The sequence below is a fragment of the Elephas maximus genome, chromosome 1 (assembly GCF_024166365.1).
Source record: "Elephas maximus indicus isolate mEleMax1 chromosome 1, mEleMax1 primary haplotype, whole genome shotgun sequence".
Classification (NCBI taxonomy): Eukaryota; Metazoa; Chordata; class Mammalia; order Proboscidea; family Elephantidae; genus Elephas; species Elephas maximus.
This window is the reverse complement of record NC_064819.1, coordinates 13,257,252-13,272,969: the sequence shown is the minus strand read 5'-3', so window position 1 is coordinate 13,272,969 and position 15,718 is coordinate 13,257,252. Positions and strand designations below refer to the sequence as shown.

At 44.3% G+C, this 15,718-nt stretch overlaps 1 protein-coding gene across 1 annotated transcript in view; it reads right to left on the bottom strand.

Moving 5' to 3' along the window:
* PARP14 (poly(ADP-ribose) polymerase family member 14) overlaps positions 1-15,380 on the bottom strand; it is a 57,141-nt gene extending 41,761 nt beyond the window's left edge. Inside the window, exons 1-3 of the mRNA XM_049877988.1 lie at positions 15,157-15,380; positions 10,588-10,721; positions 9,630-9,663 (exon numbers count right to left, since the gene is read on the bottom strand). Of these exons, the coding sequence (XP_049733945.1) occupies positions 9,630-9,663; positions 10,588-10,721; positions 15,157-15,343 (355 nt within the window). The 5' untranslated portion in view covers positions 15,344-15,380. The remainder of the gene's footprint in view (positions 1-9,629; positions 9,664-10,587; positions 10,722-15,156) is intronic.
* Between the last annotated feature and the right edge of the window lie 338 nt (positions 15,381-15,718).

Here is a 15,718-nt window from a genome sequence, read left to right as displayed (position 1 = left end):
GACTAGGCAGACGCTACCTCGGATCCCTCTTACAACAAAGACACGGAAAAACAAGTGAATCGATCACATACATAACAATCTACGAACCCTGAACAACAAACACAGATTTAGAGACGGAGAACGAACTAATACGGGGAAGCAGCGATTGTTTCCAGAGCCTGGAGCCAGCATACCAGTCAGGTACGGCACAAGCACAGAGACCTGCTCCACCCCCCTGAACTAACCCCGGGAGGGGGACTAGCCTGTTCCACGGGCGGCGTGGGACGCAGCCGTTAGGAGAAGTCCCCGGGAGGCAGTGACTGATCTTGGAGCAGAAAGAGCAGCATCCGAGCCGGGGAACCATCCCACAGGGATTTGGACTGCACGCAGGTACGCCATAAACACGGAGAGTTGCTCCACCCCCTGAACTAACCCCGGGAAGGTGACCATCCGGGTCGCGCGGGCGGCGTGGGACGCAGCCGGTAGGAGAAGTCCCCGGGAGGCAGCGACTGGTATTGGAGCGGGGAGAACAGCGTTCCAGCCGGGACACTCGGTCGCGGCCCAAGCACGGGGAGCTACTCCACCCATCTGAACTAACCCCGGGAGGGGGCCCACCTGGTTCACGGGGGCGGCACGGCCACGCGGCTGGAGGGACGAGAAGTCCCCGGGAGGCAGCGACTGATTTTGGAGTCGAGAGTGCACCGTCCCAGTAGGGGAGCCTTGACGCTGGGCGTGGGGCTGGAAGCGGAGGATCTGACCGTGACTCCAGCGGGCCAGACCCCCCGGGGGCAATCTCCACACAGACAGCACACATAGGCGACGCGCCCGCGGGAATCTCAGATATAATAGTCATTCCAAGCAAGACAAGCAACTCTGGCTATATTCTGAGGTGCTACTCTCCTATCTCTCTGTTCCCTCCCCCACCCTCCCCAGGCGGCTTCATTAACATCTGAATAGCCTGAGCCAGAGGGAGAACTCTGATAGGGATCTGACTGCAGTTTTTTTTTAGCGGATTTTCTGGAAAAACTAGTTTCCCAGTGATGGCTCGGAGACAACAATCCATATCAAACCACTTAAAGAAGCAGACCGTGACAGCTTCTCCAACTCCCCAAACAAAAGAATCAAAATCTTTCCCAAATGAAGATACAATTTTGGAACTATCAGATACAGAATATAAAAAACTAATTTACAGAATGCTTAATGATATCACAAATGAAATTAGGATATCTGCAGAAAAAGCCAAGGAACACACTGATAAAACTGTTGAAGAACTCAAAAAGATTATTCAAGAACATACTGGAAAAATTAATAAGTTGCAAGAATCCATAGAGAGACAACATGTAGAAATCCAAAAGATTAACAATAAAATAACAGAATTAGACAACACACTAGGAAGTCAGAGGAGCAGACTCGAGCAATTAGAATGCAGACTGGGACATCTGGAGGACCAGGGAATCAACACCAACATAGCTGAAAAAAAATCAGATAAAAGAATTAAAAAAAATGAAGAAACCCTAAGAATTATGTGGGACTCTATCAAGAAGGATAACCTGCGGGTGATTGGAGTTCCAGAACAGGGAGGGGGGACAGAAAACACAGAGAAAATAGTTGAAGAACTTCTGACAGAAAACTTCCCTGACATCATGAAAGACGAAAGGATATCTATCCAAGATGCTCATCGAACCCCATTTAAGATTGATCCAAAAAGAAAAACACCAAGACATATTATCATCAAACTCACCAAAACCAAAGATAAACAGAAAATTTTAAAAGCAGCCAGGGAGAAAAGAAAGGTTTCCTTCAAGGGAGAATCAATAAGAATATGTTCTGACTACTCAGCAGAAACCATGCAGGCAAGAAGGGAATGGGACGACATATACAGAACACTGAAGGAGAAAAACTGCCAACCAAGGATCATATATCCAGCAAAACTCTCTCTGAAATATGAAGGCGAAATTAAGATATTTACAGACAAACACAAGTTTAGAGAATTTGCAAAAACCAAACCAAAGCTACAAGAAATACTAAAGGATATTGTTTGGTCAGAGAACCAATAATATCAGATATCAGCACAACACAAGGTCACAAAACAGAACGTCCTGATATCAACTCAAATAGGGAAATCACAAAAACAAACAAATTAAGATTAATTAAAAAAAAAATACACATAATAGGGAATCATGGAAGTCAATAGGTAAAAGATCACAATAATCAAAAAGAGGGACTAAATACAGGAGGCATTGAACTGCCATATGGAGAGTGATACAAGGCGATATAGAACAATACAAGTTAGGTTTTTACTTAGAAAAATAGGGGTATATAATGAGGTAACCACAAAAAGGTATAACAACTCTATAACTCAAGACAAAAACCAAGAAAAACGTAACGACTCAACTAACATAAAGTCAAACACTATGAAAGTGAGGATCTCACAATTTACTAAGAAAAACGCCTCAGCACAAAAAAGTATGTGGAAAAATGAAATTGTCAACAACACACATAAAAAGGCATCAAAATGACAGCACTAAAAACTTATTTATCTATAATTACCCTGAATGTAAATGGACTAAATGCACCAATAAAGAGACAGAGAGTCACAGACTGGATAAAGAAACACGATCCATCTATATGCTGCCTACAAGAGACACACCTTAGACTTAGAGACACAAACAAACTAAAACTCAAAGGATGGAAAAAAGTATATCAAGCAAACAATAAGCAAAAAAGAAGAGGAGTAGCAATATTAATTTCTGACAAAATAGACTTTAGACTTAAATCCACCACAAAGGATAAAGAAGGACACTATATAATGATAAAAGGGACAATTGATCAGGAAGACATAACCATATTAAATATTTACGCACCCAATGACAGGGCTGCAAGATATATAAATCAAATTTTAACAGAACTGAAAAGCGAGATAGATACCTCCACAATTATAGTAGGAGACTTCAACACACCCCTTTCGGAGAAGGACAGGACATCCAGTAAGAAGCTCAACAGAGACACGGAAGATCTAATTACAACAATCAACCAACTTGACCTCATTGACTTATACAGAACTCTCCACCCAACTGCTGCAAAATATACTTTTTTTTCTAGCGCACATGGAACATTCTCTAGAATAGACCACATATTAGGTCATAAAACAAACCTTTGCAGAGTCCAAAACATCGAAATATTACAAAGCATCTTCTCAGACCACAAGGCAATAAAACTAGAGATCAATAACAGAAGAACGAGGGAAAAGAAATCAAATACTTGGAAAATGAACAATACCCTCCTGAAAAAAGACTGGGTTATAGAAGACATCAAGGAGGGAATAAGGAAATTCATAGAAAGCAACGAGAATGAAAATACTTCCTATCAAAACCTCTGGGACACAGCAAAAGCAGTGCTCAGAGGTCAATTTATATCAATAAATGCACACATACAAAAAGAAGAAAGAGCCAAAATCAGAGAACTGTCCCTACAACTTGAACAAATAGAAAGTGAGCAACAAAAGAATCCATCAGGCACCAGAAGAAAACAAATAATAAAAATTAGAGCTGAACTAAATGAATTAGAAAACAGAAAAACAATTGAAAGAATTAACAAAGCCAAAAGCTGGTTCTTTGAAAAAATTAACAAAATTGATAAACCATTGGCTAGACTGACTAAAGAAATACAGGAAAGGAAACAAATAACCCGAATAAGAAATGAGAAGGACCACATCACAACAGAACCAAATGAAATTAAAAGAATCATTTCAGATTATTATGAAAAATTGTACTCTAACAAATTTGCAAACCTAGAAGAAATGGATGAATTCCTTGAAAAACACTACCTACCTAAACTAACACATTCAGAAGCAGAACAACTAAATAGACCCATAACAAAAAAAGAGATTGAAACGGTAATCAAAAAACTCCCAACAAAAAAAAGTCCTGGCCCGGACGGCTTCACTGCAGAGTTCTACCAAATTTTCAGAGAAGAGTTAACACCACTACTACTAAAGGTATTCCAAAGCATAGAAAATGACGGAATACTACCCAACTCATTCTATGAAGCCACCATCTCCCTGATACCAAAACCAGGTAAAGACATTACAAAAAAAGAAAATTATAGACCTATATCCCTCATGAACATTGATGCAAAAATCCTCAACAAAATTCTAGCCAATAGAATCCAACAACACATCAAAAAAATAATTCACCCTGATCAAGTGGGATTTATACCAGGTATGCAAGGCTGGTTTAATATCAGAAAAACCATTAATGTAATCCATCACATAAATAAAACAAAAGACAAAAACCACATGATCTTATCAATTGATGCAGAAAAGGCATTTGACAAAGTCCAACACCCATTTATGATAAAAACTCTTACCAAAATAGGAATTGAAGGAAAATTCCTCAACATAATAAAGGGCATCTATGCAAAGCCAACAGCCAATATCACTCTAAATGGAGAGAACCTGAAAGCATTTCCCTTGAGAACGGGAACCAGACAAGGATGCCCTTTATCACCGCTCTTATTCAACATCGTGTTGGAAGTCTTAGCCAGGGCAATCAGGCTAGACAAAGAAATAAAAGGTATCCGGATTGGCAAGGAAGAAGTAAAGTTATCACTATTTGCAGATGACATGATTATATACACAGAAAACCCTAAGGAATCCTCCAGAAAACTACTGAAACTAATCGAAGAGTTTGGCAGAGTCTCAGGTTATAAAATAAACATACAAAAATCACTTGGATTCCTCTACATCAACAAAAAGAACACCGAAGAGGAAATAACCAAATCAATACCATTCACGGTAGCCCCCAAGAAGATAAGATACTTAGGAATAAATCTTACCAAGGATGTAAAAGACCTATACAAAGAAAACTACAAAGCTCTACTACAAGAAATTCAAAAGGACATACTTAAGTGGAAAAACATACCTTGCTCATGGATAGGAAGACTTAACATAGTAAAAATGTCTATTCTACCAAAAGCCATCTATACATTTAACGCACTTCCGATCCAAATTCCAATGTCATATTTTAAGGGGATAGAGAAACAAATCACCAATTTCATATGGAAGGGAAAGAAGCCCCGGATAAGCAAAGCACTACTGAAAAAGAAGAAGAAAGTGGGAGGCCTCACCTTACCTGACTTCAGAACCTATTATACAGCCACAGTAGTCAAAACAGCCTGGTATTGGTACAACAACAGACACATAGACCAATGGAACAGAATTGAGAACCCAGACATAGATCCATCCACGTATGAGCAGCTGATATTTGACAAAGGACCAGTGTCAATTAACTGGGGAAAAGACAGCCTTTTTAACAAATGGTGCTGGCATAACTGGATATCCATTTGCAAAAAAATGAAACAGGACCCATACCTCACACCATGCACAAAAACTAACTCCAAGTGGATCAAAGACCTAAACATAAAGACTAAAACGATAAAGATCATGGAAGAAAAAATTGGGACAACCCTAGGAGCCCTAATACAAGGTATAAACAGAATACAAAACATTACCAAAAATGATGAAGAGAAACCCGATAACTGGGAGCTCCTAAAAATCAAACACCTATGCTCATCTAAAGACTTCACCAAAAGAGTAAAAAGACCACCTACAGATTGGGAAAGAATTTTCAGCTATGACATCTCCGACCAGCGCCTGATCTCTAAAATCTACATGATTCTGTCAAAACTCAACCACAAAAAGACAAACAACCCAATCAAGAAGTGGGCAAAGGATATGAACACACATTTCTCTAAAGAAGATATTCAGGCAGCCAACAGATACATGAGAAAATGCTCTCGATCATTAGCCATTAGAGAAATGCAAATTAAAACTACGATGAGATTCCATCTCACACCAGCAAGGCTGGCATTAATCCAAAAAACACAAAATAATAAATGTTGGAGAGGCTGCGGAGAGATTGGAACTCTCATACACTGCTGGTGGGAATGTAAAATGGTACAACCACTTTGGAAATCTATCTGGCGTTATCTTAAACAGTTAGAAATAGAACTACCATACAACCCAGAAATCCCACTCCTCGGAATATACCCTAGAGATACAAGAGCCTTCATACAAACAGATATATGCACACCCATGTTTATTGCAGCTCTGTTTACAATAGCAAAAAGCTGGAAGCAACCAAGGTGTCCATCAACGGATGAATGGGTAAATAAATTGTGGTATATTCACACAATGGAATACTACGCATCGATAAAGAACAGTGACGAATCTCTGAAACATTTCATAACATGGAGGAACCTGGAAGGCATTATGCTGAGCGAAATGAGTCAGAGGCAAAAGGACAAATATTGTATAAGACCACTATTATAAGATCTTGAGAAATAGTAAACCTGAGAAGAACACATACTTTTGTGGTTACGAGGGGGGGAGGGAGGGAGGGTGGGAGAGGGTTTTTTTATTGATTAATCAGTAGATAAGAACTGCTTTAGGTGAAGGGAAAGACAACACTCAATACATGGAAGGTCAGCTCAATTGGACTGGACCAAAAGCAAAGAAGTTTCTGGGATAAAATGAATGATTCAAAGCTCAGCGGAGCAAGCGCGGGGGTCTGGGGAACATGGTTTGCGGGGACTTCTAAGTCAATTGGCAAAATAATTCTATTATGAAATCATTCTGCATCCCACTTTGAAATGTGGCGTCTGGGGTCTTAAATGCTAACAAGCAGCCATCTAAGATGCAGCAATTGGTCTCAACCCACCTGGAGCAAAGGAAAATGAAGAACACCAAGCCCACATGACAACTAAGAGCCCAAGAGACAGAAAGGGCCACATGAACCAGAGACCTACATCATCCTGAGACCAGAAGAACTAGTTGGTGCCCGGCCACAATCGATGACTGCCCTGACAGGGAGCTCAGCAGAGGACCCCTGAGGGAGCAGGAGAGCAGTGGGATGCAGACCCCAAATTCTCATAAGAAGACCAAACTTAATGGTCTGACTGAGACTGGAGGAATCCCGGCGGTCATGCTCTCCAGACCTTCTGTTGACACAGGACAGGAACCATCCCTGAAGACAACTCATCAGACATGAAAGGGACTGGTCAGCGGGTGGGAGAGAGACGCTGATGAAGAGTGAGCTAATTATATCAGGTGTACACTTGAGATTGTGTTGGCAACTCTTGTCTGGAGGGGGGATGGGAGGATAGAGAGAGAGGGAAGCCGGCAAAATTGTCAAGAAAGGAGAGACTGAAAGGGCTGACTCAAGACGGGGAGAGTAAGTGGGAGTAGGGAGTGAGATGTATGTAAACTTATATGTGACAGACTGATTGGATTTGTAAACGTTCACTTGAAGCTTAATAAAAGTTATTATAAAAAAAAAAAAAAAAAATTAATTGATAGATCTCTGTGACCAACAGATTTGAAAGCTTAAAGAGGAGAGATTAGTTGTATATTTCAGGAGAAATAAGGAAGCCAAAAGAGGACGCGGGTTTGGGAGGAAGAAGACTTGGCTCTAACATATTTTCCAACAGAAAGTTCCAACAAAAGGTTTGGAATTTAGAAGGGAGTCCAGCCTGGAGATATAAATTTGGAAATACTAGAATTTGCCAACTATAAGTGACCGATACTTTTCTGCTCTCATGCTTATCTCTTCTCCCGGTTCTTCCAGTTGTTAGTATCCACCTGTCAGGCCCAGGTCAACCGAGCTTAGCCTGTAACAGGATGCTGGCTCAGGGCTCCTATCTCCTGACGTTGGTGTGTGCCTTGTCCCCGTGCTGTCAACGCCCACAGATTCCTCAGTCTCCAACTTTCTGCTTCGGGTTTCAGGCATGTCTAGCGCCCAGTCATGGTGCTGGACCCTCTGCTTTCCTCATACCTGAGATACAGAACCTATTAAATAACTACCTTCTACCTTCATTTTGCTTAGTTCTGAAAACTGTCTATTTCATTCCAATTAATTTCCAGAGTGCTGGGCTTAGGGCCATTGTCAGGATTTAGTACTGAGCAACCATTCAACAAAGGACCGCCTCTTCCATCTCTTTTGTTGTCGTTGTAAGGTGCCATAGAGTGGGTTCTGACTCACAGTGACCCTATGTACAACCGAACAAAACACCGCCTGATCCGGCATCATCCTCACAGTCATTGCTAGGTTTGAGCCCACTGTTGCACCCACTGTGTCAATCCATCTCATTGAGGGTCTTCCTCTTTTTCGCTGACCCTCTACTTTACCAAGCATAATGTCCTCCTCCAGGGACTGGTCCCTCCTGATAACATGTCCAAAGTATACGAGACAAAGTCTTCCCTTCCTTGCTTCTAAGGAGCATTCTGGCTGTACTCCTTCCAAGACAGATTTGTTTGTCCTCCTGGCAGTCCATGGTATATTCAATACTCCTCACCAACACTATGATTCAAAGGCATCAATTCTTCCTGGTCTTACTTACTCATCACCCCTCTTTCGCATGCATATAAAGTGACTGAAAATATGGTTTGGTTCAGGCACACCTTAGTCTTCAAAGTGACATCTTTGCTTTCGAACAGTTTAAAGAGGTCTTTTGCAGCATACTTGCCCAATGCAATGCATCATTTGATTTCTTGACTGCTGTCTCCATGGGCATTGATTGTGGATCCAAGGAAAATGAAGTCCTTGACAACTTCAATATTTTCTCCTATTTATCATGATGCTGCTTACTGATCCAGTTGTGAGGATTTGTTTTTTTCTTTACGTTGAGATGTAATCCATACTGAAGGCTGTAGTCTTTGATCTTCCTAACTAAGTGCTTCAAGTCCTCTTTGTTTTCCAAACGTACCTATCTAGTAGTTTTGCCAAGTAAAACAAGTGCCATTTTCAAAGAAAAGAAAGTTACAAAAAACTAAACATATTCTCAAGACCTTCAATTTTAAGGTATAATACACATTTTTGGAATTCCTTTTCCCTAAAATTTGAATATATGTATCTGTAACACTTTATCTGTTGCTCAGCTCATTCAGCATAGCTCATCATTTTCTCCCCCTTTCTACTGGCATGCTTTGCCATAAAAACTAGTCACTTCTTTAGGAAATGTCAAATGGCACAACAGGCCAGCCCTCAGTCCTAGTTAAGTGGCAGAGCCAACACAACAGCTACTAGGCTGTAGGCTGTTTCCTGCACCAGATGGGATGAGAAAAGCCATGGTTGCTCTGGAGGACTGCGCCCACATCCTGTCTCTTGTACTCAGAAAGCTTTCGTCCACACCGGGGTCACACCTGCCATTTGTGGCTCCAGAGGACAACATCCTGCACACTCAGTGCTCAGACAGCAGTGCTAACCGACTTAGCCACACCCAGCACCCCTGACATGTCACGCCCTTGCTTCTCCATGCCCAGGTAGGCACAGGTGGGCTCTAAATGTCATTCATCACCATCTACTAGGCACCCATCTGTCCTGCTCTCAATTGCAAGGTGTCTCCTAGTCCTCATGGAGAACTACTCCCTCCCACTCTTCTGACTTGAGTTCCTAGGAGCGCCTGGGCTCCCCCCATGACCTTCCTCTGCACAGCTGGCTCAGACTATGTCGATGACAATGCCCAAGATGTCTCCAAGCTGGGTAAATCCTGCCTGTGGAGGTCAGGAAGAGAGGAGTGACCTCCACAAGTGCCTTCTTTAATAAAAGCAAAACTGTCGGGGAATGTCAGAGTCATCTCAACTGAGACTTTACCTGGTTCTCTGGCATCTTCATTGGTGTTGGATTCCTGAAATCCAAACAACGTAAGGCAGCATTAATAAATTACTAATAACTTCTTTACATTAAGAAAATGTCCCTGGGACCAACGGGGAGATGTAGGGTAAACAGAAACTATGAAAAGCTCTGGCAATGATGCTGTTGAATGCATCTGAAGCTATATGTAGTGACATATCCACTCACTGGTCATAAAAACCATTAGTAAAAATGAGACACACATAACAGATACCCCAACTAATACCAAGTATCTGGGATAAGACCTAAATCAGTTTAGCTCATTGTTTTTCCCCATTTAACATTTATTGCTTGTTTACTATATAACAAGCACAGTGCTGTGAGCCCTGGTTGCACAGTGGTTAAGAGCTCTGCTGCTAACCAAAAGGTCAGCAGTTCAAATCCACCAGCTGCTCCTTGGAAACCCTATGGGCAGCTCTACTCTGTCCTACAGGGCCGCTATGAGTTAGAATCCACACAACAGCAATGGGTTTGGTTTGGTTTTGGCTATCCTGTTCAATCCTCACAACAACCCAATGAGATAGATACCAATATTACTCTAACAACTGAGAAAATCATTACTACATGTAGTATGGATCACTGTCCCCTCAAAACGATGTACAAACATCATAAATAAAGCAAGTTGCAAGCGATTAAGCACCCAGAAAAAATAGATCCAAATTTTTACATTCCAAACCTCCATTATTTTAATCTCCAAATCTTGACTTTTTAAAAAGCATCTAAAATCAAACAAGTGTCCCTTTCTCAGTCTTCCCACACCTACCCATCACCTTCTTCCTCCCTCCTCATTCATGTTTCTCATCTCACTCCAGTTGGGTTTATACCTCTCAGTCCACTATATTTTTCTCACATGATTCCCACCCCCACCCCTTGGGAGAACATGTTGGTTCCCTTCCAATCACTCCTCAAGTTTACTTACCTTTGTCGGAGTTTCCCTCCCAGAGACATCAAAGTTTTCATCTGGGGGCGTTGGCAACTGAACAGTTAACTTGAATGTTCCTTTTTCTGGCCATACTAACTCATGGTTCTCTCTCTCCAGAACTTTCTGCCGAACTGAAATGTCCAACAACAACAAAAATCAAGCAACAAGCAATCTGTATTCACAAGATTATTCTATGATTTCCATAGGCTTTCTCATCATCAATCAATAACTTGGTCAGTTTCCCAAGAAAGACTCTATGTAGTGAAAAGAGAAGGCGTTTAGCAAGCAGACATGGATTTGAATTCCATCTCTCTATTTATTTTGTAATCTTCAGCAGGTTCCTTACTGCTTAAGCCCCAGTCTTCTTGTCTATTAATAAGGTTAGTGAAGACTACCCCATAGAAGCGTTATGTGGATTTAACTGAAGAAACATTATAAAGAACTAGTTAAGTACCTGACACTTAGTAGGCACTCAGAAAGGTAGGAATTTTTTACTCTACAGTGAAATAATTAAAGCATCCCTTGTGCAGAGCCAGTGAAGATCAGGTACTGGGGCCTGGCATGATGCCAGTGGTGTTTTAGGAGGGTGACTTGGATAGCCACGAGCATTGGTGGTAGAGGGACTGGGGGCAGGAGCCTAGTTTAGAAGCTGTTTCAATAAATAACTTAGCCTGTGGTGGCACAGTGGTTAAGAGGTCAGCTGTCAACCAAAAGGTCGGCAGTTCGAATCCACCAGCCACTCCTTGGAAACTCTATGGGGCAGCTGTACTCTGTCCTATATGGTCACTGTAGGTCAGCATTGACTTGACAGCAATGGTTTGTTCTTTTTTTTTTGGTTTGGTGGAAATAAGAGCCTTATAACCACAAGGATGATAGTAAACGGAGCAGAAAACAAGGGATGGAAAACGTTTTACAAAAGAAGAATTAGCACATCAGGCGGCTGGGCTGTAGTGAAAAAACAGGACAGTCATCAGAAGAGTACAAAAACCTGGATTCAAATTTCAACTCTGCCACTAATTAGCTGAGTGACCACAAGGAAGTACCTTAACTTCTCGTGAGTCAGTTTCACTTTAAAGGAGGATAATAAAGTCCATAGAGCAGTGTCTGTCAATGTACATCGTAAAACCCTGAAGAGCTATGCAAATGTAAGTTAATTGTAAGGAGCAGCCAGAGAGAAGAAAGGAAAATCAGTGTATCTCAGATGGTGGAGTTCAGGGTAGCCGAGTTTAAAGGAGTAGGCGTGGCCAACATAGTCAGATGGTGCGAACAGATCAAGGAGAGGGGATTCTCTGACAGTGCCCTGTACTGTCCACGTGTGGAGCTCTGGCATGAATGCTGGGTTACCTTCTTGGATTCTGATACGGTTGGCTTGATGACGCCAAGGATATGGATCGGAATCTTTCATAAAGATTTCATGACATCTTTCCCACCCCAATTATCCATGAAGGGGTGGGGATGTGGGACCTTATCTGGATATCGACTCAAAACAGGCCTCAGACACAAGCTGAGAAGGAACTCCAAAGTCTGGTTTCATTCTTTATGAGGATGGCAGATGTTTTCCCAGGGACTCCTGAGGGGCACTGCTAAGCTACAGTGAAGACTAAGGACTGATAACAACCACAAAACCCAAGGCAAAGTGAAATTTTATAAGCCAAGTTACCAAGAGTCACAGAACTCAGTGTCGCATTCCTTTTATTATTCCCTAAAACCTAAACCAGTGGCTATCGGTTCTGATTCCTGGCAACCCCATGCGTATCAGAAAAGAACTGTGCTCTATGGGGTTTTCAATGGCTAATTTTTCAGAGGTAGATCACCAGGTCCTTGCCAGGCTGTTCTCCGACTGTGCGCACGTATGTGGGCACAACTCTTTCAGGGGAGCAGGTATAGCAACACCAGTAAGTGAGCGTGGACGAGAAAGTGAATCTTGGAGGAAAAAGAGCTGAAGCTCTCATGTCCAGCACCCTGATCCCTGTGGACAGTCTCTCCTGCACCAACCTGAGATTTAACTAAAATTGCATTTGATTTTATTGAAGAAGAAAATGGGTTCCTTCAACCCCAGGAGACCAACGCATTATTCTGGAGCAAAATTAGGACCAGAAAGAATGATAAAACGTACACATCTGAAGCAGGGTATTAAAACGCTCTAAGTGAACTTACACTCAACTTTTCAGAAATCCACTGAACGATATAAAAATGAGATACAGCTGCCTATTACTTCGTGTCTGCTAGGCTCTAATTTCTACAGAGAAGTGCTGTTCAGCTCATTCTTACATGAATATGACGATTACGTGAATAAAATTGTGTTACACTATAGGCCTGCACCCATTAAGGCCACTTCTGGGGGCAGAGGAGAGAGGGGAGGGTGTCCTCGGCAGGGAAGACAAGAAGAGAAGAACATATTTCCTAGGTCCGCGAGGGCCGGTCAGTCAGTGTCTCCGTTAGTAAATTCTCGGCAATGTGCTGAGAAAGTGGTTCCTCAAATAGGAAACTGAAACTGAACAGGGACTTTCCATGCATGAGACGTTGGACCTTAACAGGTTTTGAGTTTAGTTAAGTTTCGAGTCGTCTTATGCCGGGGGCTCAACAATTACGGACCATTGGAACAGCCAAGGGGTAGAGGAAGAGGGTGGTGGGTTGAGAGCTGGGAAGGAAGAAAGTCTGGCAGGAAGACTGAAATCATTTCCACTTTGGGAGGTTGGCATATAATTATTTTATATTTATTTATATTTTGTGCTGTTTGCACTTTTATGCTGTTTGTAGTTTCTATAATTATCTCCTTCTGTGTTCCTCCAGGGCTGTCAACAAACAACAGGGATTATTAGACTTTGGAGTACACCAGGGTCACCTGGAGTGCTGCCGGTTCAACCCGCAGATTCCAACGCATCCCACATCGACTATACCTGAGTATCTACAACAGAGCTGGGAGTGTGCATGTTTACTCTGCTCTCCAGGTCATCGGATGCAGGTGATTTGCACCCCCAGTCTAAGGGCTACTACTGAGGACAACGGGATTCTAAAGAAGGAAGAGGTCTCCCTAAGAGCCAGGTCCATAGTGATGTTGACAGTTGGAATCAAAGCAGGAAAACCCCTTGTGGAAAAGTGAAACCCAGGGAGAAGATGACTTCCACTAGGACCCTTGACAGCACTCTTCGAAGAAGCCAATGCTTGGAAAAATGTGTACTTCCTGTTCATAAGGCCATGTGAGCCAAGCAGGTCTCCTGTCCCCACTCTCCCTCACTTCCTTCAAACCTATCTCTGTGCCCTCTCCTCTTTCTGTTCCATTTCTTCCTCTTGGATTCCTGCAGTGGCATTCCAGTTGCTCTCAAGGCCTTCTAAGCCTCCTGCCCTCTCCTGTGGCCCAAATGTTTCTCCAAGTCTGGCGCCAAGGAGGCAGGATGAGGGATTGTCCACATCCTCCAGGTGCCTGACAGATCACGGCCTGTCTGTGAAATCGGGGTGGAAACATGCCCACTCTGGGAGCAGCAGCAGGTCACTTGCCTGCCAGTACAGCGGGTGTTTGGAGCCAGTAGAAAATTGGTGGGCTCTTGTCCTTCCCCCTCCCGAATGGAAATGGCAGAGGAAAGACAGAACTCAGCCACTTACTGCTTGTAAGGAGGAAACTTTTACCCCAGAGCTCGGAAGTCGCAACCCACGATCAACCCAGATCAACACAGAATGTCACCGCTGGCTCCCTATCTTGAGGCCACCCTGGGAATGAGGAAAGAGGCACCCTCAACAGATGCTCTGTGGTGAGAAACAGCACGGCCGCAGTCCTCCACTGCGAAGGCCACGGCAATGCCTCGGTACTTAACCCAGACAATTTGCTTCTGCACCTGTCCCACGTGGCCCCCAAACCACTAGAATCTCCATAATCCATGAGGGATCCCCGTGATCCTCAGGTTTCTTAACCCCTTTCCTTGTTGTTGTTGTTCTTGTTGTTAGGTTCCGTCGGGTCGGTTCCGACTGATACCAAAACCAAACCAAACCCACTGCCGTCGAGTCGCTTCCGGCTCATAGCGACCCTATAGGACAGAGTAGAGCTGCCCCACAGAGTTTCCAAGGAGCGCCTGGCGGATTCGAACTGCTGACCTCTTGGTTAGCAGCCGTAGCCCTTAACCACTACACCACCAGGGTTTCCCTTTCCTACTTCACCTAAAAGTAACCAGGAAAAACGAAAAGGCGTAAAAAGGGAGATGGAAGAAAACGCAGAGCGGCCTGGGGTTAACCCAGGAGCTCCGCGCGTGTGGCGCGTTTGCCCGGCCCAGGCTGCCCTCGGTGACCGGGTAGGGGCGGGCCGGCCTCCCGGATGCGCTGGGCCTCTGGGCCCGACAAGCTCGCTAGCGGTTCCGGCGCCCCCTCGAGGCCGAGCCGGGAAGTGTCGCTCAGGGGGAACGGCAGCGCCCCGGGTGCGCCCCGCGGTCCCCACGGCCTTCTCCACTGCTGTTGTCTCCTGGGGACGGATTCTCCCGCTGCGTGCCCCCACCCCAAGTTTCCCCCTGGGGAAAAGCTCTGCTCCCCCCCTCAGCACCCACCCCTCGCGCCCGCCGGGCCCCCGACGCCCCTTACCGTCCTCCCGAAAGAAGAGCGCCAGGAAGGCGAGCGGGTTCCCCGGCTCCTCGCGAATCACACACTCCCCGCCTCCGGATCTCTTCCGGCTCTGGAAGTACACCTGCAACTTGGTGCGCAGGTTCTTCGGGGGGTCGGGGCCCCAGGACCCCTCGACCAGGAGCGGGAAGGAGTCACGCGCAGCCATCCTCAGCTCTGCGCGTCCAGGCCGGACTGCCGGTCCCGCCCCCAGATCCCTCTGATAACTTGACCTCCTCTTTCGCTTTCGTTTCACCGAAAACCCCTCCCTGGCCTTAGTTTCTGCCTTTGGCTGTAAACAGCTGACCTCGGGTCGGACTGGTCACCTCAGTTCCTCACGCGCATCTCAGGGCCACAGAAAGGTGGGTTAATCCTTTGGGGCTGACCATGGCCACTTGCTGGCATCGCGCCTCCATCCCTTCACCTGTGCACCGCGGTCCCCTAGGTTGGACGACACCTTCCTGCTTAGGACACTCTGCCACTCACCCAAGCCACTGCTGACAACGGCAGCTTTGGGCCACCGGACCTTGCGCAAACACAAAGA